A 26,364-nucleotide genomic window follows, 5' to 3' on the forward strand; every position below is an offset into this window, starting at 1 on the left:
AAGTGAAACTCATTCAGCTGTTTATATCAGATGCCTTCTGTCAGTGGATGACAGATTCCCTGACAGACAGCAGTGGGATGTACCAGTGGTGAGGGCCCTGACACTGAGTGCCAGTGCAGCCCAAGGCTGTGTACTGTCACCCCTTCTCTTTAGTTTTTGTGTCAATGACTGGACCTCTAAGGAACCATCTATGAACCATCTTCTAAAGTTTGCAGGAGCCACCACAGTGGTTGGCCCCATGACCCAGATGATCAATATCAATGACTCTTTGGAGTCACTCGAGTTTCTTCAAGTTTGTGGACACCACTATATTTAGGGTCCTGAGGTAAATAAATGTCTATTGTATATATAATTATGTCCCTCCAGAACTTCTCATATATTGAATTTTTTTTTGCCTCTGTCCTATTATATCTATAATTTAAATAACTTTTATTTGATATTCTTATGTATTTAACTCTAGTTTAGTCTGCATTATGTACTTTCTGTAAATAGTCCAGTGTGTCTGTCTAGAATTACACCAATAAATATTCCTTTTATGAGCAATATACCTGGAAAATAGCACTCCAAAGGGTAGTGCGTTCAGCAGAGCACATCACTCACACGGAACTTCCTGACCTGCAGACCATCTACCACAAGCGGTGCCAGACCAAGGCCAGGAGGATTGTGAAGGACCCCACCCATCCCAACAATAGGCTCTTCTCTCTGTTGAGGTCAGGGAGGCACTCTGAAGAGCAAGACAGAGAGACTGAAGAGAAGCTTCTTCCCACAGGCCAGTCGGGCCCTGAATCAGGGAAACTGATTAACTGTGGGGACCACCACCACCATGTAACATAACTGTATGTGTGTGTGTGTGTGTGTGTGTGTGTATATATATATATTTATTTCAATTACCACCATGTAACATAAAAACTGTAAATATGTCATTTTACAAAATGGAACTGTACATTCTGTACATTGTGTACATATATATACACACAACCATATACATTGTACATTGTGTATATAAACATAATATACATATATTGTACATACATTGTTAATATATTTTGTACATACATAGAATATCTATATTTCTCTATGCACCCCTGTTTTCTTTTTCCTCAGTTTGGACAGAGCACTCTCAACCATTTCACTGCGAGTTATACTGCGTATGACTATGTATGTGACAAATAAACCAAACTTGAAACTTGAAAATAAAATTGATTCCTATTCTGATAGTGAAGCCATCCAAAAAATATATATACATGAACTACTGTTTTCTATAGGAGAATGGACAAAGAAAATCTCCTGACCACTTTGGTGGACCGACCAAAAGCTACAAAACATTTAAAGGTCTCACATACTCACATTGGTCACTTTGAGCCACTCATGCAGAAAACCTGCTTATTCACAAAGTTTTCCTCACAACTGTGTTTTTAAAATGCAGCCACTGAGTCCCCTGTACTCTTGGCAGGCAAAATGTAGGTTGTATTTGACTCTTCAGGGGAAGATGTATATTAAATTCAGTGTAAATTCAGCAAACTATAACGTATGAACTAAACTGGCCGAAAGGCAGCACTCATAATATCGAAAAAAAAAATTTGTCAACGACATCGTCATCCTTTGAAAGAAGTTTGGCTCTCGGGTTCCTTTCGAATCGTTTAATCTCTTTACCTCTCTTTATCTCGTTTTCTCTTTTATTCGTCACTTCCAGGATGCTGTGCTTCTGTAGTGGTTTTACCAGCGTCGTCGTTTCAACATCATTCAGTCTTCATGACACAGTGGGAGGCACAACTTTCAGCACTTACTGTTGGGACAGAAGACCGGTTTTTGTTTTGTTGGGTTTTTTTAATGGTGCAAGGTTATTGTCCGTGTCCATGGCGTAATGAGCGAAAAGGGGACCCTTTTGAAAATAAAAAAAGGAAACATTTATGGTTTGGGACTGATTAGGCGGAGAGGCGAGCTGGCTTACTTTGCTAGCAAGCTAATCCATTAGCTATCTTATCTTAGCTTAGCCCAGCTAACATTACGAGGATGCTTCGCTGGATACGGCAACAGCTGGTAAGTGAGCTCCAGAAAAGCAATTTGTCGTCTTTTAAAAAGGTGGGCTGTCGATAACTAACCGGTAACGGCGTGGTTGTCACTGTTAATGTTTACGTTTTTGTGTAGGTTTTAATTAACCTCACCTCTCAACAACTAGATGTCTTTATGGCTGTGTCGACGCTAGCTAACGTTATCTTAGCTAGCAGAGATATTGAAGCAGACACGCTAGCTCAGTTAGCCTGTTGAGTTTGCTGCGCTGACGTACAGCGCATATTCATTAGTACTTAAGTATTAACCAGTAGACTTCTGACTTGCTACTCGGGAAAGCTTTCTGTGGTGTTTTTTTACGAAATAACACGAACAGATCTGGAGCGGATATAGACGGCTAACTGTTATTGTTGTTGTTGTTTACTAGTACAAATGGTCCCTAGTTAAATACCGAGCTAGCTACCTAATCTTTCTAAAAGTTTTAACATTCACGTCAGAAAGCTAACTAGATAGCAGTAGATAGCTGGGTTAACTAACATTTTGTAAATAGCTGGGTAACTAAGATAAGTTAGATCACTAAATGTCCCAGCTAACTAACAAGTTAGCTAGTTTGAAGTGTGTTTATGCAGCATTCACTGCAATGAGACTAGCTAGCGTTTCGCAAATATGTCTTAACTTTTTTTAGCTGTGGAAAAAGGATGGACAGAATAACTAGGCAAACTAACTTGGTTGAAGAGTAAAGACTCTTCCTTACGAAGTTTCAGTTTGCTGAAGTCTCGCAGTTATAGTTTTCATGGGTAATTTGTCAAGTTTCAGCTACCTTAGGCGTGGCAGGTAGGAAAGATAACCAACGCTTTCTACTCAATTTATACAGGTTATCAGTGTAAAATGGATGCAGAGGGAACCTAACGCTAAATATTTGCTGCAGATTTTTGTACGTTCACGTGAGAAATCTAGATGGGAGTGATTAATAATTATTATAAGTATAGGTTATATTCAATTAAATAAATTGTTCCTCATGATTCATTTATTGACGATTGACTGATTGATTGGTTGATGTGGTAACGCAGGAGAGCGACATGCAGAGAACATTCATGACTGCTCGACTTTAGACCGCATAATGATTTTGTGACATGTACGATAATGTTGGTTTGAATTTCCCATTACTTCCACTCGGGATTCTTTTTCGCTCCTTGGGGGAAAAAAAAAGAATTGAGTAAATTAACTCTGAAACTGCAGAACTCTGAGTGTAAATGGTTGATATAAGCCCCGGGGTGGCGCGTCTTTGTGGAAGACGATCGTTAAAAGAGAGCCTACGTCAGTGGTTCAGTCTATCAGTGTTCAAAACTCCTAATATCAGTAACATTCCTGTCATACTGCCTACAGATCTCCCCCCCCGACGTGGCACACAGATGTGGAATGGCAATGTGTGTGTTCCTTTCTCGGTACACTGATAAATTTGAACAGGCGTCCTATGGTCAGTGCTACAGACTACTAATTGATTGAGTTACCTACCTTCTGGAGTAATATTAATGTCATGTGACCTGTGTGTAGTAAATTCAGTCATTCCCCATGTCTCAACTGCATGTTCCATGTAGTAGTCAGGAAAGTCTATCTATTCCCTTTCTGTTTAATGGTGTGGTAACTTGCTGGCAACAACCGTTGTCCCGTTTCTTTATAAGGATGAGGTGTAACCATTCTTTTTTTTTTTTACCTTATTATACAGATGAAAGTTTGTGGGGAAATAAGATACTTTAGAGGTCTTTTTGCCTACATTCCATTTGCATTCATAATTATATCACATTAAAACTGAGTTGGTATATTACTGCAGGGATTTGGGCTGATCCAGCAGCTTTAAGATGCTTTTTGTTTATTGCCGTGTTCGTTTATCCGTTCATTTGAGTTTCTTTCCTCTCCTTGATCCTCTACTAAAGACCATTCATAATTTAACGCAAATTTTATTTGTGGAAACATGCGCTGCATAGTTTGTTACAATCTAAGATAGATAATTATCGTTAATGTAATTAGTGGTTAATAGAACACACCTGTAAAGCAGGGTGATGAATGTATATTTAAAAGGATGCATTTTGTTCAATCAAATTACCTGGTAGGAACTAACTTTTATACAGTTTAGAGATTGTTTAGAGATTCTGTGATTATCAGAACACATTGATGTGATCACACAATAAAACAGCCTTAACAGCTGCTACAAACTCAAGTTAGCTTGTGTATTAATGTCATGCACTAGGTTGCTTTGTTTTTCTTTGAATGGAAATTTTTGCACTTATTTTGATGACTGGTCTACAATTAATAGAAAGCAGTCAAGTTGTTAGCCCCATGAATATGTGCATGCACTTGTGTTGTTTCACAGGAGGAAACAGTTTTCCTACAGTTTTCCAAGGAACATAATATAAAATAGTAACATGTCTGTATGATGCATAACTTTTCATTATTAAAGGTAGAAATGTGATAAACAATACCCCAAAAGCAGCCTCATTCACTGATTAGACCTAGCCTATAAACAGAACAGAGACAGGCTTATCTGATTTAGGAAACGCATGTATATGCCCAGGCTTTATACAAGGTGTCCACTGAGGAATGAAGCATACATTAAATGTATTTGTTGGGAATACACTCCAATATAAGAGGGTGCCATGATTTTTTTTATTTTTTTAATGGAATGATATCCTTAATCTAAAAGTGCAAAATGTTCTTCCTAGCTGCAAAAGGCAGTTGTTTGATGTTTACAAAATGACCATCTGGAAGACACACAGGATCCAGCTCTACTGGAACACCGAACATTACAAACAGTTCATTCCCAATACCAGAGTACAATAGCTTTGTAGCTTCATGCATGACCAGAACCAGTAAATATTATTGCCAAGTTAAGAATGACATTTACATCTGAGGAGAGAGACTTTTTAGCATCCGTCTTATTTTTGAGAGCAGGTGTTGTATATGTACAATGTAAAGAAATTTAAAACTCAGTACATTTCGTTCCCTTACAGATAGATGTTTCCATAGCATGGATCCACAATTTCTGCCAGTCTAGTCTAGGTCATCAATCATAATACCCAAATTTCTCTCCCTGGCTCGACTAATAGCTGGAGAGGTTAAAGATGAGTTGGAATTTAGGGCTCTATTTTGTACATACATAGAGTATATATATTTATCTTGCATATATACATTTTTCTCTATGCACCCCTGTTTCCTTTCCTCAGTTTGGACAGAGCACTCTCCACCATTTCACTGCGAGTTATACTGTGTATGACTATGTATGTGACGAATAAACCGAACTTGAACTTGAACTTGAACTCTGTAAAAACTCTTATGTCTTTCTTTGACTCTTGTGAAGACAAGACCCTTTCAGAATGTGAAGTGACATTAATCATTATTTGTGTGGTGTTTTTGATGATGGTGTCTGATTTGCAGATATCTAAAATAAATTAACCTTTCTATAAGACATGTTGCTGAAAGCCCATAGTTTTGATGAAATTATATAGGAGGGACATGATGTGTGTTTGAATAGAGTTGGGACTGCCCAGATTAAGGACACCCAATTTGGTTCTTAAATTCTAGGAGCGTGCATGTATACACAGGAAAGTCAAAAGTTGTTTGTAACTTGTCTATGCATGTTGTGTGCTTACAAGACAAACATTTAACCTAAGACCAAATGGGTTTGTTTTACTGAAATTATATATTTATAATGAAATTGTACATGCCCTTATGAGAAAGCTGAGCACAAGATGGCTACCTGTTGCCCAATCCTCTTGTTGTAACTGTATCCCATCACAGCATGCAGCTCTGACTGTCTGAATTCTTGCAACCCTGCTCTAAGAGGTTCTGTCAATTGCTAAGCAAATTGGTAAATCCTGCTCAGTAGCTGGCATATGTTTGCAGTAGCAGAAGCCCACGGTGCTAGCTGCATGCCATTCATTTAGCAACCACGTGAAAATAAACCGAATGTCCTCCAGTGTCAATGGCATATGGAGAAGGGGGAGAACTTTTCTCAGTCATGTGTTAACATTTATGCTACAATGCCCAATACATTGGTTCTTTGCGACTCTTCATACACAATGCGTAGGTTGTAAACAACAGTTGCATACCAGATGTACTATCTGGTTTCTGTTCTAAGAGCTCTTGGATAGTATTGTTTGCGTTGTTCTCATGGTGGTAAAAAACTGGAGTCTTCTCATCACTTCATAGATGTTTGTGTAATTTAGGCTTCAGGCACAGGCATCCTAACCTAACAGGTTTTTGCTGGCAACACTGTTGCTGAAGACTGTGTGTATGAGGCAAGTGCACAGCCCCTATGCAGTTTTACAGACATAGCTGACTTATTCAGACCCAGGTCGAGGATACTGTTGTGTGGTTCTATGGAGGCCTGCTTAGGTCTATATTTTGGGCAAATGTAGACTCAGTAATGGTTTACTGGGGATCCAGGCAATGAAAGCCAGTCAGCCAGGCAGTGCATACAAGCAAGTACGAGAGCTTGTTCAGTGTGGAGGTGAAGTTGCTCAGGGTTGTGGTTGGGGTGGCGAGAACTTGCTCAGCGTGCAGGTGAGGTGGCACTCTGAAATGGATTTACAGTAGTGGCTTAAAGGATTCATGTGTGAGCGCAGTTGTCATGACGATGACGATGCTTTGCATGCCACGGTTTTCCTTCCTCCAAGTTAACTGAACAAATCTGTTTGAATCTGTCCTCTTTCTCACAGACTTTGGTTAGTATCACAAGTTTTGCACAAAAGGATTTTTCCACCGATGTGCAAGCCACTATATTCTGTAAAGAATCATTAGGCTCCAAAAGGCCTTGATCTGCATTCGGTTGAATGATGGCAGAAACAACTCAGCCTTAATTCATAGTCATTTGTTTGAATTAGCAACTTTTATTTATTCAACAACTGAGCTGTTTTGCTGCCTAATCGTTCAATACGAAGCCTATGTCATACAGATAGGAAGCAGCTGCCTTTATTGTGCCTAAGTATAGAACAAATGTGCTGTTCTCTGTGGCAGAGCCCATTCAGATAATATTGTCCTGTTGTATATTCTGCATTATTGCCCATTGGTTTGAAGCTCTATAAGCAGAGGTATAAATGCAGTGGCTGGGCTGGGGTGGGTTGGGGGTGTGCGCAGTGTGTTACATGACTCTTCTGTTAATTTAGTTTATTTAATAAGTCTCCTTGTCCCATTAATTTATTGATTTATCTCATCCTGTATTTCATTATCTTTTTAATGTGTCTCACTTCAGTGCCTTCTTTAAAACCATTTCAAAGCTTTTTAAAAGAGAAATGAGTTCTACTAGGCATGGAAAGCCTGCAGAAGATACAGCAGCTGGTGGAAATGGGAGGCACCTCTGATACTGAAGCCATTGTTTCCTCTTTAATAACCCTGCAGTGGCGTGCGAGCCATGTTGGCAGAGCTTCTACCGGTGCAAACCTCCCCAGAGCCATAGGTAGAAATCTTGGTGGTGTGTTAGCAGTGCAGAAGCATAAATGCCTTGGTGAAGAGGTTTTGTCCCAAGGAACATTTATTTCTAAAGTTTTATCTTGTTTCATTGTGATGTGCATCATAAGCTGATTAAGGTTTTTCTGGATTCAAACAATTTTCTTCATTTAAAGTGAACAAAACAAGAAATGGAATATCCCACCCCTCTCTTAACTGCTTAACTGCATGATTTGAGTCATTCATTATAGCAAAGTGCATAAAGCATGAAGTGATGTCGTAATGCGCATTAGCAATTTAGTAGCAGCCCAGATACCAGAACAAATACCTACTTTTACAAGGATAATCAGTCGCAAGTAATATCTGTCTGTTCCTATGCTCTAGGTACATTTCTAAACAAGTTAGGAAATCTTGTTGTGCCATACAGTTTACCTTTTTTTTCTAGCAGTATGAAATAGCTGGAAATAATTGAAATGGGATGAACTTGAAGTGACTGAGAAGTTCCTGTTGTTCTGCAGTCGGCTTTTGTGTAGTCTTGTAAATAAAGTGTAGGAATATGCAAAACGCATGTGAAAGATGTCCAGCCCTGTTGTGATTTTACTTCCAAGTCACTTGTTCTCATCTTCCTCCATTGTGGTTTTAAACTTAACACTTTTATACTTAAACATTAGTGGTATTAAACTTAACAGTTCCACAGATGAGATCGTTATGCAGTGGCATGCACACACTCCCACTGTTGTCTTTGCTGAAACATTACCTTGTTGAAAGAGTAAGTAATGCCACTGGAAATACTGTATTTCACAGACATGTCCTTTGTGTACAGATTAAGTCTTATGTTTGAGTGTTCCTGAAAGAAAGCTGACTTTCTCTTCACTTTGGTGATGTTTGTGCCCTGTCAGACCAAGTATTTGTTTCCCACTAAATCTAATCTTTTCAGTAAAATTATGCCATTTCCTCAGAGGATCTCGGCGAAGATGTATAAATTACAGGGGTTTTTTTTCTTTCTCTTGAGTCTGACATAAATGCATAATTTTGGAAAAGTTATGGAGATGTCCGCCAAACAGAATAAAATGGAGTAAAAACTGGCCTGAGTGTGCATGCAACACGTGTGCGTGTGTGTGTGCGTGTGTGTGTGCGTGCGTGTGTGCGTGCGTGTGTGTGTGCGTGTGTGTGTGCGTGTGTGTGTGCGTGTGTGTGTGCGTGTGTGTGTGCGTGTGCGTGTGTGTGTGTGTGTGTGTGTGTGCGCACTGCAAACACAAAAGCTCAGTCAGGAGGGCTGTTGTGTTGCCAGCAGGATAGGATGACATGTCTTCCTGGGTCAGTGATTTCCACATAGCAGCAGAAGCCATGTCTATGTGCTTCAGCTACACCACATCTGACTACAGACACCAGTGGCAGGACACTCATTCACTGCAGTCATTTTTTTATACTGCAACAAATATTTCATTATTGTCTCAGCCCAGCAAATATTAATATATAAAGAATAACTAGCGTGCGTGATAAACTCACCACTTATTATATTTGACCCATTCATAAAGGAATACTTCATTGTTGGGCATAATCAAATGAAAGAAAAAGAGGCCTATAATCAATTGTATTGTGATTACCACTGTCACTTGGTATCTCCTGGAGTCTCACTGCTGGAGAACAAAACGAGTTGGCCTGAAACTGAGACGCTTACAGATGACATTGCTGTGTTGACGTCGCAGACCAGGTGACGTTATGAATTGGAAATGGGGGCTAAATGTAATGAGATGTCCATGGTTTCAGTTTTGTAAAGCATGGCGGTGTTACATGCCCTGGATCACAGCCCAAATCTCTGATCATGTTCCATTGAGATTCCCGATTTCAGTATCCTGAAAAGCCAAAAACAATATTAAAACATCCTTTCTGTTTCGAGATGCTATGTAGAAATGGCTATGGGGTCTCTTCACTATCGATCTGGCCATAATTTGCTCAGTGTCCACTCATGGTTTAATTATTCTGGTGAATGCACACTAGTTAAGTCAGGGAAATGTAATTGCATTACAGTCCACTTACAATGCTGGTAGTTGAGCGCATGCATAATGTCACAAGTGCACCAAGATATCACGCCACGTACTGCACAGCATGAGAAAGGATAGAAAAATGTTCCTTTCTTAGAAGTTTAATATGTTCCAGGAATATGATTCCCACCCACTTTATGCCTTGACTGACAAACTGCATCGGGCTCTCAGGGGCTATAAATCAAAAGGCAGAGGCACTAGTGGAATTCAATAGCAAGTGATTGGATAACTCTGAAGTGCTGTGGGTGAGAGCCTATTGTAATTAATTGTTCTGCTGCTCTCAATTAATAATGACTTTTCTCAGACTGGCACACAAGCAGACCCTTTTGTCTGATGCTGATTAGCTCACAGGCTTTTCCTGTGGTAAAGGAGGATACTCATTCCCATTCCTGGGAATCTGCTCTCCTCCAGAGACTGGTTCCATCTCCAGTCCAACACATTTGATCCTAATGTTCAGTTCTTCATTCAAGGCCTTCATTAGGTGGACCAAGTATAGTTCGATTTGAGATTGACCCGAATGACTTCTTCAAGATAATAGATCTCTACTGGAATAATACACTAGTGCCTTTTCATCCCTTTTTTCATCCATTAGCTCTTCATAAACATAATACTGCCAGTATTTTGCTAGTTTGGCAAACCAGGTACCAATTGGAGGCTGAAATGAACTGGTTTGAACTCAACTTTTTGTTTGAGGGTTTTTTTAGATATTAAGTCATCCCATCATCAACAAACTTTTAAAAATGACTAAATTACTAATTACCCTACTGCAATTACATACCACAGGTCTGATTACCATTGTTTGTATTTTTCCTTACAGTCAACAACATGGTTAAGTGTATGTGGTGTGAATCAAGTCTGTCATGTCAGGGAATGGAGTAGCTATTCAGTAGAAACTGTACTTGGGTGAAGCCCAATTTAACAAAACTCCCATTCCTCCTTGTGTAATTCACCCAGCTTCTGCTTTGTCAGGGAGAAAGTTAATTTGACCTTTCCTCTGTATGAGCAAATGGACCGTACACATGTAGCGATGCAGAACTGTAGTCTGTTAAGCTTCAGTACAGGGGTCTCCGATGTTGCATCTTCATCCTCCTTACATGAATGTAATGCTCACCAGTTTAAGTTCATGTGGTCCCTGTCCACTGTAACAAATAAAGTAATTGTCTATTTCTTTTTGTGAATACATCAAATCGACGTCAAATCAACGGCTAAGGAATCTGTCCGGTATCAGATCAATACTGATGATTAACACAAAGCGTATTTGGTTGGCTGGCTGTGGGCACTCACACACTGACCTGTTCGTCTCTTGCAGGGCTTTGACCCTCCCCATCAAAGTGACACCAGGACTGTTTACATTGCAAACCGCTTCCCTCAGCATGGCCATTATATTCCCCAGAGATTTGCAGATAACAGAATCATATCCTCCAAGGTAAGGCTGGGCAGTACCATTTGTGCTTTGATGCGCCGTTGCTCTCCATATAATCTCTGAGCTACAGTTCCGGCACCAATAAACGGCTATAAAACTGTAGCCACTTTAAAGTCATGAGTCTTCCTTCCTGTGGCTATGTCTGATGATGCAGTAAATCACTCATTCAGCTCCGGTTACTTTTCCCTCTGCAGTACACCATATGGAATTTCATTCCCAAGAACCTCTTCGAACAGTTCAGAAGAATAGCCAATTTCTACTTCCTTATCATCTTCCTCGTCCAGGTAAGGGTCCTGGCTTTTCTCTCACTCTCTGAGGGTGGAGGAACTGTTTTTCAAAGGCCCCCCGGACGTTTGGCATATCTCCCACCGTTTGCCCTAGAACAGCATTATCAATATCCCATATGTTCACAGATGCCTGGGCTGTTTTGTGCTGTGCCTCTTGCCAATTCCTTTGTCAAGCTCAAAATAATGTCCCCCCCCCCCCCCCCAGTTGAATTAAATGGGAGTGATTTAAGGTTCCTTTCTCCTGTTGGAGCCTTGCTGCCGTATTACGTTTTGAGACGTCATCTTTAACCTTTGTTTAATCATGGTGGAGCCCTTGAGCGGCTTCCCTCTTTATCAAATGTCTCGCTCTATACTGAGCTGTAGATTCAGGGGCTTTGCCCTTAAAGCTAGTGGTCCATTGCTTTATCTGAGGGTTATGGCTGAATCTTTGAACCAAACCTTCATGTGGTTTATAATGGTTCCGTGAGAATTTCATGTTGTTGCTTATGATACACTTGGAAAACAGTAAGGACTTTAGGACCCGATTAAATGTGTGTGCTATGGTTTATTTCAGTGCGCAGTGAATGTTTGTGCATTTGACACAGTCAGAGAACAATAAATAGGAATTAATGAATAAAGAATTATTCAGAATCTTCACAGCACAAAAAGCTAATTTTTTAGTCTCATCTGATGTGGGATGCTACTATATTGCTGTTTTATTGTGATTCCGTGAATGTATATTTGACGAATAAAATGTGTCAGTGGAGGTTCTCACACACCAATGTTACGGTACCTTTTTTCTGCAGTTAATGATAGACACACCCACTTCCCCTGTGACAAGTGGACTTCCCCTATTTTTTGTTATCACAGTGACTGCCATTAAACAGGTCAGTATTGTTGAAATATATTATTTATTCATTCTTTCATTCATTATTTGTTTTGTCATATCCTTGATTTTGTGGATGTGTTGTCCACATATCCTGTATGTACTTCTCTGGGCAAGTTTTAAGATAAATTGTGTAGTCTTAATCAATTGTGTATTTCTTACAAAAGTATATTATAAGAATATAATTCTTTGACTAATATTGTGCTGTGTACAGATGATATGTTGCATCGCTGTGCTAAAAAGTAGAGCAATGTGAATTCTCGCTGTCTTAAATGCACACCCCACCACTGCAGGGCTATGAGGACTGGCTCAGACACAAAGCAGATAATGAAGTGAATGGGGCCCCTGTGCTCGTGGTGCGCAGCGGCAGCCTGGTGCAGACCCGCTCCAAAAACATACGAGTGAGTTACATCCTCAGTCCTAAACACTAGCAGGTCTCTTAAATGTCGGCTGTATGTATCTCGGTCTCAACACCATTTCGCTAGTGGAGAACTCTCTTTAAACACAGTATGTGTTTTAAAGAGTCAGTTCAGCCAAAGATGCCAACTATGTTAACAGCCTTGGCGCTAGAATGGTGGGTTTCGTGACCCCATACATTTCTTCTCCTTGTTTTCCAAGTTTATTTTTAACAGTGCCTTCTCACTAGGGTTACTCACCCTTCATACCTTTTAATTTTAATTTCAGTGTAGTTGCTGAATAAATTACAATAGTTAGTTAACATGACTTATAAATTATTAAATATTAAGCCTTGCAATTTAAGAACAAAACCACATACAAGGAACAAACTTTTTCTCCTAGGGATTACTCCCCTGAGAGTCCTTCCTTTCTGTTTGCAGGTGGGAGACATCGTAAGAGTAGCCAAAGATGAGACATTCCCCGCAGACCTTGTGCTGCTATCGTCAGACCGAGCAGAGGGCACCTGCCATATCACCACTGCCAGCCTGGACGGCGAGACTAATCTGAAGGTGTGTACCTCCCTCCTCTCTCCTGCCCTACTGCAGGGAATCACAGTTCCTTAACAGGCTTTCCCCTGCCTCTCTGGCCCACAGATCCTTTCTTATAATTGAATTTAAAGTTTCTAATTATTTCATTTTGATTAGGACTAGGAAGTATATCAGATTTAGCAGTAGATTTGATATTTTTGAAAACTCGGCCTGGAAAAGTCAGTGGCCCAGATTCATGAAACTTGACAGAAACCGCTCTATGAAAAAATGTGACAATATAATTCCTATTCATAAAGTTACCGTGGCGATAATTAGCATAGCAGTGTCAATTTGCCACTGTGATCATTTCACCTGTATCCTAGGTATAAGACAGTCAAAAGTAACATGTAAATAACACCATACATATTAAAGACCCGCATCTAAATGACTGACTAACCCCTGTCGTGAGACCAGTGCTAAGATGAAAACTGCCAGTTACATAAATATGTAATGTATTTGTAACTAGGGCTACACCTAACAATTATTTTGTTAGTCTAATGATTATTTTTCGGGTTAGTTGGTTAATCCAGTTATTCTAAAGATTATTTAAAAAAAACTTCTCATTAATATTTCTATCATCTCTTAAACACAAATTAACCAGAAACAAAGTGTGACAAGGGCAAACATGATGCAAGTTGAGGTTTTCAAACAAAATCGTTGAATGCAACCGAAAGTTTAAAAATAAAATTTTGGGGCCCAGTATGCACTATGCGACTAAAATACATTTTTTGATGATTGTGGATGAGTTTGGTTTTTTTTTTTAAACCCAGAGTGACTGGACGCACTCATCTTGCTTCATAGCTATGCGCCATCGGAAATGATGTAAATCAACGTATTTGTGTAATGACAGTAACGAGTCACCCCAGCAATATTTGTAACTTTCAGCGAGCCAGGAACTGCATGGTTAGGCTCAGGTGATGACTTCAGTACTGCTTCTAAATCATGACAGAGCAGCAAAATGGTCATCTCTTCTCACTCTATATCTGTTTCAAGTTTTTTCCCCTTTGTTGCAAGCGTTCATGGCGTTCTGAGTCACTTTCCTGTTTGTGCCCTCCTACTTTGCAGTTGCAAAGTTTGCCATCATGCTTACTCCAAACAGACCACAAATGTGCCCTTTTTAAGTACAATTATCAGTTACCTAAATGAGCGTATGAGCAGACATTTGTTGAGCACCTGTATATGTGACCAAACATTGTTAGAGAAAAGATCGTCTGATTTACCTCAGCTTCATGCCGGGACATTTCGTGTCAGACAGTTTTTAGGTTTTTTTTTTTGTGGAGCTAAGAATTGCTCCCATCATATGCCAATGAGGACAGAATGCAGTAGCAGCATATCACGCAAACATTAAAATATGCCAGAAAGCCACATTCATTAAATGACATAATAGGTTATTGTGGCATTAATTGCTTTTACCATCATGTGAGTCCTGGTGGCAGGCTGTAGGAGTCTGGCCCCATACGTCATGGTTTTGAGAACAGGGCATCAAAGATGTGGGGAGTGAGTGCGGCAGTGAGAATGGAGGTACGTGATATTGAATGAGAAAAAGATTGCAGATGGAGCTTTAATGTTAAATGTAAACTAAACCTACTCTATTATTGTTTTAAGAGAACATACCAGGTTTAGTACTTTTGCATGAAAAATACAATCTGTTGTGCTGATTTTCAATCAACAGAGTGTTTTGAGATCAAATTACAGTGTGTCAAATATTGCATTTTGGGTATTAAAAAAAAAGAAGAAAGTAATTGATGAAATCTGTACAGGGCTATGATGGCACTGGTGAAAATGCTTTCTCTGTAGTGCCAGTATTTGTTTTTGCTCTCTGTAGAAAAAGCTGCTGCTCTAATTGTTGAAAAGCTGAAACATTTTAAGGTGTTATTTGTTTTCCCCAAGGTTACTTTATTTTGGTCATTATTCCTTATCTGCAAAGAGCTGGTGTGGCTGCAAAGGTTCCACTTATTTAATTAGTTGTTCTCCTTGCACAAACAGTGGATGGAGCCTGCTGCTGTTTGATTGGAGTACAAACCTGCAGCCAGCCTGGCTCTTGATAGATAAAATTTGACACCTCTGATGCATAATATTGCATCCATTATATAGTGCACGGTATCAGTGACACTATACTGAGTAATTCCTGCAAGTGGTTAAATGTTCACGCAGAGTACCGTTCCTTCTGTCTTGCCAAAGCTAGCGTGAATCAGGGTCAGGCAGTGGCTGCAGCCCCTGTGTTTTCTTAGAGTGCTTCCCTGCTGTATGCTAAGTAAGTCGTTCCTGGCGCACAACTCTGCGCCTCCTTGTCCATCTCTCGTGTGTGCCACTCCGTGCAGACTCACTTTGCCGTGCCAGAGACTGCCGTGTCTCAGTCTGTGTCGCGGCTGGAAACCCTGCAGGCCGTGGTGGAGTGCCAGCAGCCCGAGGCCGACTTATACAGGTAACAGGAGCACCCGAGCCCGGCTCAGCATAACACTTCTGCACTCCTCACTGGGAATGTTTATTGCCCAGTCCCTTCTGCTCACCTGAAATGGTGGGGGTTTTTATAGAATAAGACCGGCTGTCAGCAGGTGTGTCATTCTCTTGTTCTGGCCTTTGCTTTGCTCAGCAAAAGTGTCTCCCTCTTCCAGGTTTGTTGGGAGAATAACGGTTACACACCAGGGAGAGGAGATAGTGAGGTAGGTTTGGAAACTTGCACCTGAAAATGGGTTACAAAACTGGAAGTTGAGAAATAGCCTTTATGGGAAGTGGGGTGGTGGGAGATGGATTGGTTTGTTTGGGGTTTTGTTTGTTTGTTTTTGGTTAGTTGTTTTTATTTATATGATTAGTTTTCATTAGATAGAATACCGACCAGATTCTTTTGCTCTCTGATCAGACCTCTAGGTCCAGAAAACCTCTTGCTTCGAGGAGCACGACTGAAAAACACCAAAGAGATTTTTGGTGGGTATCCGCCAATTGGAGTTTCCCTTTGCTTCAGTGGAGTATAGTATTCTTAATATTTGGAGCTGACATGTTTTGTTTGTCTTTGTGTTCCTCCTCACGTTCAGGTGTGGCCGTATACACAGGAATGGAATCAAAAATGGCTCTGAATTACAAGTGCAAGTCACAAAAGCGCTCAGCGGTAGAAAAGTATGTGAAGGTTTTTTGTATGTTTGTTTTATGGATGTTGCTTGTTGTTGTTGTTGTTGTTTGTGGGCGTTACTTTGCTTTTTCAGTGGTGAATTTGGTCATTCCTCCATTCCACTTTATTTGTTACAAGGGCCTAACAAGCATTTAATCTCTCATCTTCCCAGGTCAATGAATACGTTTCTTATCATCTATTTGGGCATCCTGCTTTTCGAAGCCATCCTCAGCACCATTTTAAAGTACACCTGGCAGGCAGAGGCCAAGTGGGACGAGCCCTTCTACAACGAGAAGTCTGAGGTGGAACGCAACAGCAGCAAAGTAAGAAGCACTCACTCCCCACTGTGCCCGCGCTGGCCCCGGCCACTTTGTTTGTTAGGGTGGTAGACATGTGAGCTTAATATACAGGAATGCAGAGTGGCTCCTAATGGGTGGTCTTGTTTTATTGACACTGTTAAGTGGTAGTTTTTAGTGGTGTTAAGTTTTTAGTTTTGTTTTGGGGGTTTTTTTCGGCTTGTAACACAACCCCTCACCCTCAGCCCCTGATATTGAAGGTGTGGTCCAAATGAATGTAAAAGCACATTTCTGGTGTATGTAGAAAACACTCACATGTGCTAACGATAGCATACCAAGTGGCAGTATGGGGGCAGTAGAGTGAGTAGGGTTTTTTTTGTTTTCTTTTTCTTTTTGAGAGGGCAGTCCTTGTAAGTGTGGGTGCTTGTAATTTGTATTTTCTGAAATATGATTAGCTTGAGATGCATTTTACTTCTGCCACGTCATCACCTACAGCAACAGAGCTGTGGACGTGACTGCAAAGATTTTGATAAGACGGCTGGAAAAAAAGGAAATGTGTGTTGGGGAGAGGTGGCTTGTCTGCCTGCATGCTACCTTCTTCCATTCAGCATTACTGTCATCTGCTGCCGTCATACTTCACCTCATGTTTATTTGAGTACACCTCAAGTAAGTGTGTGTGTGTGTGTGTGTGTGTGTGTGTGTGTGTGTGTGTGTGTGTGTGTGTGTGTGTGTGTGTGTTTATTTCTCAGATTCTGAAGTTTATCTCTGACTTCCTGGCCTTTCTGGTCCTCTACAATTTCATCATCCCAATTTCACTTTATGTCACCGTGGAGATGCAAAAGTTCTTAGGCTCTTTCTTCATTGGCTGGGACCTGGACCTGTACCATGAGGAGAGTGACCAAAGGGCCCAAGTCAACACCTCAGACCTCAATGAAGAGCTGGGACAGGTGTGTGCGTGTGTGAGAGAGAGAGAGGTGGTGGTGGTGTTTGTAAGGTATCGTTTCCATGTAACTAAGCTGTCTCTGATGAACTAAGAAACCTGCTGAATAACTTCTGTTGTGCTGTAGGTGGAGTATGTCTTTACTGACAAGACGGGCACTTTGACTGAAAATGAGATGCAATTCCGGGAGTGCTCCATCAACGGCATCAAATATCAGGAGATCAACGGCAAGCTTGTCCCTGAGGGAATGACTGAAGACACTCCAGACAGCTCTGCTCCTCACCTGGTGAGATCCAACGTTCGTGATAGACAGAGATGCTGAAGAAGGGAAAATCAGAACCGCCACAGTCCTATTCTTCTTCTACCAGGGTGTAGAGTAATGATGACAGTGTTCTTGTTTCGTCTGTTTGTCACACACGTGTGTCTCAGAGCAGGGAAGAGGAGCTGTTCCTGAAGGCCGTATCACTGTGCCACACGGTACAGATCAGCTATGATCAGCCAGACGGCCTTGGTGACCCCTTTTCCCACGCCAACGGCTTCACATCGCAGATGGAGTACTATGCGTCCTCTCCTGACGAGAAGGCTCTGTTGGAAGCCACCAAAAGGTAGGAGCTGGACTGCCTTCCACATTTTGCAGCAGAAATATATTTGCTTTAATTTGTTCAACATTTTGCTTTTTAAGTTAACATATTTGTAACCTATTATGGCTTTTCATGAGAAAACCTGTGCTTTTGTCATTTTACTGCAGGATGGGTGTGACTTTCACAGGAATCAGTGGAGAAAACATGGAGGTCAAAACATTTGGGAAATCAGAAAAGTGAGACTTGGTTTTTATTTTTCTTTGGGGTGGGGTGGTCCAGCAAGTTGGCTCTGGTACTGATTATTGGTGGTCTACTCTTCACTTTTATCTGGCCTCACTGACAGGTATAAACTCCTTCATGTGTTGGAGTTTGATCCAAACCGACGGCGGATGAGTGTAATACTGCAGAATCCATCAGGTGGGTGCCTAATACTACTCTCATGCTTGTTACAACTAGCATGACATTGAAGAGTTTGTTAATGGAGCAGAAATCACTTAGCTAATGACCTGCTGTTTGACAGGGGAGAGGGTATTGTTCACTAAAGGGGCAGAGTCTGCTGTCCTTCCCTACGCTAAGAGTGGAGAGATTGAGAAGACCAGGGTGCACGTGGACGAGTTTGCTCTGGTAAGAGACAAGCTGGTTACTGCGGTCTGGGCAGAGGAACTTGAAGTGCAAGCATCCACAGGAAATCCCAAGAAAATCAACATGCCTATGGAGATGATTAGGCAGGAAGGACATACCTTTATGTGTGGCACGTGCAATCAGACAGATGTGCTGTACTCCCTACCACAGAATTGAGTCTTACTGCCCAGTGCCTTGGGTAGAGTATTCATCTTTCAAAGGGCACCCTCCACCTGAGTGTCTTTCCCTATATTACACTGGTGCCATGACCACCGGGCAGTTCTCCACGCATGCCCACTGCTTTTAGGGCCGGTCCTTGAAGGTCACAGGGAGCTTGACATTAGCCCACTCGCAGGCTTGTATGCAGATGACCCAGTTCACCCACAGTTTTTCACACACAGACACACACAAACAACTTTTCACTCAGCAATCCTTTATAACATCATACTAAAGAACAGTACTGATAATGATAAAATCTTGGAACAATCCTCAGTGATATTGGTTTCCTCTCAGTAAATGGTCTCTCTTATCTTCAGACTACATTTCCGTAGTAATGCAGATTCATCAAGTTCATGCAGATTAATCTAAGAAAATATCTTCTGTTCCCCATATTTTACCACCTTTTAGGAATTTCATGTGACTATGTAAACAGCTGAGCTGAAACCGCTGATATAGACAGCAGAAAATATAATTTGGTTTTTACTTTCCAGTGTTTGCATGCACTGTTGAAACCACAGGCAGCGATACAGTGGGTTAAGAACACAAAGAAATTATTTAAAAAAAAAATTTTTAAAAACCTGAAACCTCTGTTCTTCCCTTCCTTTCTGGTGTCTTTAGAAGGGCCTGCGGACACTGGTGGTGGCATATAGGCTCTTCAGCACAGAGGAGTATAAGGAGGTGGCGCGTCGGCTCCACGAGGCACGCACCGCCCTGCAGCAGAGAGAGGAGCGGCTTGCCGACACCTTCAGCTTCATCGAGAAGGACCTGGAGGTGCTGGGAGCCACTGGCGTGGAAGACAAGTGAGTCAGCACCCACGCCTCCTGCCAGACTGCTGCTCAGGGCTTCCACCTCACTGCGATCTGCATATGTAGGAGGAAGAGCTGCTCACTCCTATTGGAAAGGTTTCTTATATGTGCCATGTGGGTGAGTGTCTGCCTAATCCAGGATTGGAACCGTGTTGCCCGTCAGATGGCTTTTAGTTAGGATTTGGTGTTGATGACCCAGGCACTTATGTAACAGTTGCTTCTCCTAATGCCACTTTTGTCTCTGTCTGTCTGTCTGTCTATCTGAGCCTGGGATGCACCATTCTCCAGTAACACCAGCCCCATGCTGAATAGCATACAGCAGTCAGATGGAGAGCTTTAAGGGCACTCGGTGTGGCACCATGTAGCACAAGCCTCCAGCCACCACAGCTCTTCAGTCCTTTTGAGTTGGACAAAGTGGAGTCCTGCACCATTCAAACAATTATGCAACCAAGGCTTGGGGGGGGGGGGGTACACAATATCACAGTTAAGGAGGGTTTCCCACACTTATTTCACCTCGATTGATTGATCATGGATGTGTTTGATGGTAAAATGCCAAACTCTGCCATGTCCTCTGAGGCTGGAGTTCAGTGCCTCTGTTGTAAGACTTGCCTTGCCTTAATGCTTTGACACTTTAGCGTTTCTGCATGGTGGATTACTCAGACATTTTGTACTGTGTTGAAGGACTGTTTGTAAACACTGGCACAACGCTGTGTGGTGTAGCTGAATGGGTCCTCCGTGATCTCCCTCTACATCCCTGCTCTCTAAAAACACACTCTTTACAAGCTGTTCATTTGGGGGGGTGTGTGTGTGTGTGTGTGTGTGTGTGTGTGTGTGTGTGTGTGTGTGTGTGTGTGTGTGTGTGTGTGTGTGTGTGTGTGTGTGTGTGTGTGTGTGTGTGTGTGTGTGTGTGTGTGTGTGTGTGAGAGAGCCATATGCCTGGATCTTTGCTCTGTGCTTTCTTAAATCCTCCCTGTGCAGTAGGCCTGCTACAAACACAGCAGCTCTGATCTGCCCCACAGAAAACGTCATCTTGAAAAGAGTCTCTATAGAATGTAGGAAGTCATTAATCCTCCAAGTGCAATCCCTCCCCTGTGCCATTCCCCATTTCCCTATCATAGTGCTCCTGCCCAGTGACAAAGCTCTGTAGCACTGTATGGATATTTGAGCTGCTGTGCGCGGTATAGGAAAGATCAGGGTGTGGAGGAAGCTCTGGCAGTGGGCAGAATTGTTGCTCTGCTTGGATAAGATGCTAGCAGGCATGCCTCAGGGTTTAAGTGCTGTGTTCTGAGTGTGTTTGGTTCTGTAGCTAAACATCATAATATGGCTGCACACTAGTACAAACTCTCTTTTAAGTTAGACATTTCACTGCGAGTTATACCGTGTATGACTATGTACGTGACTAATAAACCGAACTTGAAACTTGAACTTGGACATGATATTAAATAGGAGAAGACTGTGGCTATAACTGTGTGTGTGTGTGTGTGTGTGTGTGTGTGTGTGTGTGTGTGTGTGTGTGTGTGTGTGTGTGTGTGTGTGTGTAGGCTGCAGGAGAAGGTCCAGGAGACAATCGAGGCCCTGCGGCTGGCGGGGATCAAGGTCTGGGTGCTGACGGGTGATAAGCACGAGACGGCGGTCAGTGTGAGTCTGTCCTGCGGCCACTTCCACCGCACCATGAACATCTTAGAGCTCGTGCAGCAGAAGACCGACCACGAGTGTGCCGAACAGCTGCGGAGGCTCTCCCGCCGGTGAGCACACACCACTTCTCCATCTCTCTCTCTCTCTCTCTCTCTCTCTCTCTCTCTCTCTCTCAATTCATTTCAGTGGTGCTTTATTTATTTCTCTCTCTCATTTCTTTATTTCTGAACCCATTGAAATCGTTAGGAGTGAATTTTGCAAAATGGCACACTTCACTAACCTTTCTTCAAGGTTAACATTCCGGCACAATAAATTTGGTTAAATCCGTGGACTGGGGACTACAGGGACGTAGTGCTGCTGTTTTGTATGGGACACATTCCGCTATGACCCTGAGCACATTTAATCCTGCCCTCTCTCTCCCTTTCCCTCTCTCCACTCTTCCCCCCCCCTTTCAGTTCTTCCATTCTGCCTCTCATTCTCTTTCTGCTGTTACATTATTAGATTCCGCTCTGTAATTGGCTGGACCCAAGAGAAACTCAAGACTGCCAGAACCCCTTTTCTCGCATTCTGTCGTTGCTTTCTGTGCCAGTGGCCCCCTGTATATACGGGTCGTGACGGGGGGCTCTAGTGGAGGTGTGGGGGGGGGGTTGTTATGCATGTTGAGGCGTGGTGTATGGCGACTGTTGACTCACCCACCTGCGTGGGGGTGTGTCTGGAGGCAGCACTGCACACATCACCACCCACTGAACCATCGAGCAGTTGTGAAATGTACTAAACAGGGTTTTGCTGCCAAGTAAAGCGGATTGTGATGGCACGGTTGTGTAGGATCAGAGAGGACCATGTGATTCAGCACGGGCTGGTGGTGGACGGGGCCAGTCTGAGTCTGGCTCTCCGTGAGCACGAGAAGCTCTTCATGGAGGTGTGTAAGAACTGCTCCGCCGTGCTCTGCTGCCGGATGGCGCCCCTGCAGAAGGCCAAGGCAAGTTCCAGTGGGTGTGGCTGTATTCCTAAGGGCGGGCTCTGTGGGCGTGGCTGTGTACATGAGTGTGAATAAACTGATGCCCGTAAGCCTGTGCATCATATTGGTGCTGGTGCCACAGGTCACAGTCACTAATGTCGCCAGTCTGGGTTTAATTGCCCTCTACTGCCTTACTGATTCCCCCCACCCCCACCCCCAAAGCTGGGGTTAATGGCAGTTCTGTGTTTGGCAGGTGGTGCGCTTACTTAAGACCTCCCCAGAGAAACCCATTACTCTAGCCATTGGGGATGGCGCCAATGATGTCAGTATGATCCAAGAGGCCCATGTTGGTATAGGTAAGTGCCCTTTTAGGGAAGAAAATGGGACTAATAAATCTCAGAATTAGTGTGTCTAGCGTGAGTCATACAGATTTAGAAATAAATCAAAGGGCTCCGATTAGGATGACCCGAACCGCATTGCAATTCTGCCGGACCCGAGAGGAAACCTGCACAGTTAAAATGTTAATGTGACTTTGACTGGGTTGCCTGTTCTGCCAATCGCACTAACAGAATCTGATTGTGTCCAGGTATCATGGGGAAAGAGGGAAGGCAAGCTGTGCGAAACAGTGACTATGCAATCGCAAGGTTCAGATTCCTTGCCAAATTACTGCTCGTCCACGGCCACTTCTACTACATTCGAATAGCGACTCTAGTGCAGTACTTTTTCTACAAGGTAAGTTAACGAGATGGGGAGAGATTTCAATCATATGTGAGCATTCTGAATAACTGTTGCTTAAAGGGAATCTTTTATTTTTTTGTAGAATGTGTGCTTTATCACACCCCAGTTTTTATACCAGTTCTTCTGTCTGTTTTCACAACAAGTAAGTGTCTTTTTGGTGTATCATTATCTATCGATGTGTTTGTTGGTCTTTCATGGCATTTGACTGTTTTGCACTTTCACCGAATGGTTGTCTGATCTTGTTTCCCTTCCTTCTGTCACCCTCTGTCTAATAGCCATTATTTTCTCCTTAACTTAGTTTGACATGGAAACAGCCTTTCTAGGTGGTTGGACTTAACAGATCGGTCCTTATTTTAAACTATGTGATTGCGTCGGCATTTTAAATATACCAGAATAGTTAACTATAGCACTAAAGACTAAGGAGCACACGCGACTCTGACGTCGCCCTCCCGTAGCCCTGTTGGCAGATGTGTGACGCTCCAGCGCTGACCGTTTGGACTGGGCCGACCCGTTTCTCACCCCTCCTCCTGTATCTCACAGACCCTGTATGACAGCGTGTATCTGACGCTCTACAACATCTGCTTCACCTCCCTCCCCATCCTGGTCTACAGTCTCTTTGAGCAGCTGGTCCACCCACACGTGCTCCACAACAAACCAGCACTTTACCGGTAAACTGCGCGCAACCAACAGGCACCGCTAGCATCGGCTTCTAAAAGGGTTTACTCGATTCATGACCGAGCCAGGAACGTTACCAGGCATTCAGAGAGAGGAAACACTCCGTTTCATTCTAGTGCGGATGCGGCAGAGAGCAAGAAGTGTTTCAGATGTTTCCCATTTTGCCGTTAAATCTAAATGTAGCGAAGACTTTAATTTTAGAGCAAAAGTCATATAAACAGTACAAATGAAGCAGCAGTAAGCCGGCATGGTCTGACCCCCTAATCCTGTCTTCCCATGTTAACAGAGATATCAGTAGGAACGCCATTCTCTCCTTCAAAACCTTCCTGTACTGGACCACACTGGGCTTCTGCCATGCCTTCATTTTCTTTTTTGGCTCTTACATCTTGATGGGAGAGGACACCAGTCTGATGGGAAATGGACAGGTCTGTTTGGTACACTCGTCGTCTCCCCCCCCCACACACACACACCCCCGTGTTCACTCACTCCGCCTGCTGCTTTTACTCACTTCAGATCCTTCTTTCCTTTCCTCACATTCACCCTCAAGCAGCTCTAGCCTGTGCATGTGTTGTGACTACCGGTGAATTAAATGTCCTGTGTCATATTGAGTGAGATCAAGCATGCGAGAAACGGCAGGATTTGGTCCTGCAGCAGGGCTCCAGCCCAGTCCTGTCATGGCCAGTCCTACACTGGCAGAATTACAGCACCTCGAGTAGTTCAGACCCAGCACAGCCAATGCCACTTTTACTTGCATATAAATTAAGCATGCGTAGACAGTTCCGTATTAACGTGCAGAGACACTAGAACCTTTTGTAAAGAATTTGATCGACAGAATGTTGACATTGTGCTTAACCCACCCTAGCAGGCGTTTGCATAACAGTGCCTAGCAATCATGAAGATGTGCCAGCAATGTGCGGACTTGAATTAAAGTCACAGAAAATTGCCCACAAAAATGACAAGAATCCAAAATAAAAAATAGTCAATTGTACTACATAGTGGAGAATCAACTAAAATGCTGTTTGGAATATTTTAAACCTTTAGTGGGTCAGATTGTGAAGGCTCTGTCATAAAGTATACACAACATGTTTGGTGGGAGTGCCTTGCCGCTACAGACAGCCTGTTAGATTTTGTAGTCTTAGTCCAGTGTGAGTGTGGTGTTGTAGATGTCAGCATTTGCTAGTCACACACTCAGAAATCCTCCTTATGGTCACGGCTAATGAGGTGAACTGACTGCCATGACAACCACACAATCACAGCTGCAAACATCAGAGAGGATTTAAACAAAGATTACCACTTCTCTGTATAAATAGTATTACAGACTTCAGACTTGGAGTCCAAATCAAGAGTTTGTTGATGATTTCAGTGTGTTTAAGGATCTCGAGAATGTTGGTGGCTCTACTACAGTAAATAGTGTGAATGGTGTCATAAGTGCCGCGCAACAAAACTAAACACGCATCCTCAAAGAAGCGTCACTCAAGTTCCAAAATATTCCACCATCTTGTGAGGATGTTCACTTGCTTTTACTTCCTGCTTGTTTCATTTTTCTCTCCTTTATTTCTCATTTCTGTGTGTGTGTGTGTGTGTGTTTGTGTGTGTGTGTTTCTCTTTTTTTCTCCGTGCGCTGCATGTTTTCAGATTTTGCGAGCTAACAGGCAGCTGGTAAGACTTGTCTGGATGCATGTCCCCTTTCACAGTGCACAGCTGTTACTGTCCACTGAGCCGGCAAAGTGTCATGTTGATGTAGTAGTTTTCTACCAAAGGGATGAGATAGGACGCCATCTTGGAAAATGTTCCCCCCACTCAGCTTTGCATGGCAGAAAAACAAACACAAAGCATTAGTTTCCGATGTCCTCCCAGTTTTCTCCCAAGTTTAAAACTCAAGCGTCATCTGCTACATCTGTTGTTGTGGCTGAAACGTACTGGAAAGCCTGGAGACGTTGCGCTGACACAGCAGTCGTACAGCATGTTCCCGTCTCTTGAGCTAATCTGGCGCTAGTGCCGGCGTGCTGCTGCCGTTTGCTTTAAGCCTCATTACTGTTGTCTTTGCAGATGTTTGGGAACTGGACTTTCGGTACCTTGGTATTCACCGTGATGGTAATTACTGTGACTTTGAAGGTGAGTAGCCCAGCGTGAGATTAGAGGATCGCCTCAGAGCGGACATGGCAATGGTGTTTCTAACCTTACCTCTGTGTTCCCAGCTGGCCCTGGAGACGCACTTCTGGACGTGGATGAACCACTTTGTGACGTGGGGCTCCATCGCCTTCTACTTCATCTTCTCCTTGTTTTACGGCGGCATCATCTGGTACTGCAGTGACCTTATTCTGCCCGCAAAACCACACAGCACAATGCCACTTCACACAAGCACTTCTGTTAAAATCCCATCCTTCCGTCTGAAGGTCCAGGACATTGTGTTTTCTCCCATGACCTTTACAAACATTCCATACAAAACTGGCCTGTTTGAGGTCAGCGACATTTGTGTGCAGAGAAACCCATGTCAGTTAACAGTACCATCCCAGTTAAATGAAGTCTTCTGTCTGAGGTCACTGGTAGAGCCACACAGTATGTGATTCATTAGTTATTAGTGCGTACTAGCCTCTGTCTTACTGATAACACAGAAGGTTGCTATAATGATCCATCCAACAAACCCAATTTTGGATTGTGTTCTGAGCATCCCGACCAATCCTGGATGTTTCAAATGAGTGGTTGATGTCCAATTTTATGACTTTCAAATAAT

The 26,364-nt window shown here is 42.6% G+C and overlaps 1 protein-coding gene across 7 annotated transcripts in view; it reads left to right on the forward strand.

The window, feature by feature from the left end:
- The first annotated feature begins 1,701 nt into the window (after positions 1-1,701).
- atp11b (ATPase phospholipid transporting 11B) overlaps positions 1,702-26,364 on the forward strand; it is a 35,968-nt gene continuing 11,305 nt past the window's right edge. For 2 of the 7 annotated variants that reach the window (XM_035523112.2, XM_035523117.2), the window contains exons 1-28: positions 1,703-2,040; positions 10,807-10,923; positions 11,115-11,204; positions 11,993-12,073; positions 12,366-12,473; positions 12,909-13,037; positions 15,377-15,480; positions 15,671-15,718; positions 15,916-15,980; positions 16,088-16,169; positions 16,334-16,484; positions 17,207-17,404; positions 17,525-17,683; positions 17,827-18,002; positions 18,146-18,214; positions 18,322-18,395; positions 18,499-18,602; positions 19,437-19,618; positions 21,166-21,369; positions 22,085-22,238; positions 22,471-22,573; positions 22,804-22,949; positions 23,038-23,097; positions 23,496-23,623; positions 23,917-24,055; positions 25,266-25,289; positions 25,680-25,745; positions 25,829-25,932. In XM_035523112.2, the coding sequence (XP_035379005.1) occupies positions 2,014-2,040; positions 10,807-10,923; positions 11,115-11,204; positions 11,993-12,073; positions 12,366-12,473; positions 12,909-13,037; positions 15,377-15,480; positions 15,671-15,718; positions 15,916-15,980; positions 16,088-16,169; positions 16,334-16,484; positions 17,207-17,404; positions 17,525-17,683; positions 17,827-18,002; positions 18,146-18,214; positions 18,322-18,395; positions 18,499-18,602; positions 19,437-19,618; positions 21,166-21,369; positions 22,085-22,238; positions 22,471-22,573; positions 22,804-22,949; positions 23,038-23,097; positions 23,496-23,623; positions 23,917-24,055; positions 25,266-25,289; positions 25,680-25,745; positions 25,829-25,932 (3,092 nt within the window). In that variant the 5' untranslated portion in view covers positions 1,703-2,013. Of the gene's footprint in view, positions 2,041-10,806; positions 10,924-11,114; positions 11,205-11,992; positions 12,074-12,365; positions 12,474-12,908; positions 13,038-15,376; positions 15,481-15,670; positions 15,719-15,915; positions 15,981-16,087; positions 16,170-16,333; positions 16,485-17,206; positions 17,405-17,524; positions 17,684-17,826; positions 18,003-18,145; positions 18,215-18,321; positions 18,396-18,498; positions 18,603-19,436; positions 19,619-21,165; positions 21,370-22,084; positions 22,239-22,470; positions 22,574-22,803; positions 22,950-23,037; positions 23,098-23,495; positions 23,624-23,916; positions 24,056-25,265; positions 25,290-25,679; positions 25,746-25,828; positions 25,933-26,364 lie in introns of all 7 variants that reach the window. The other 5 variants (XM_035523113.2, XM_027010724.3, XM_081708059.1 and 2 more) reach the window with 5 other exon arrangements.

Source organism: Electrophorus electricus, chromosome 26, assembly GCF_041902795.1.
Source record: "Electrophorus electricus isolate QZ-2024a chromosome 26, ASM4190279v1, whole genome shotgun sequence".
In the NCBI taxonomy this organism is placed as follows: Eukaryota; Metazoa; Chordata; class Actinopteri; order Gymnotiformes; family Gymnotidae; genus Electrophorus; species Electrophorus electricus.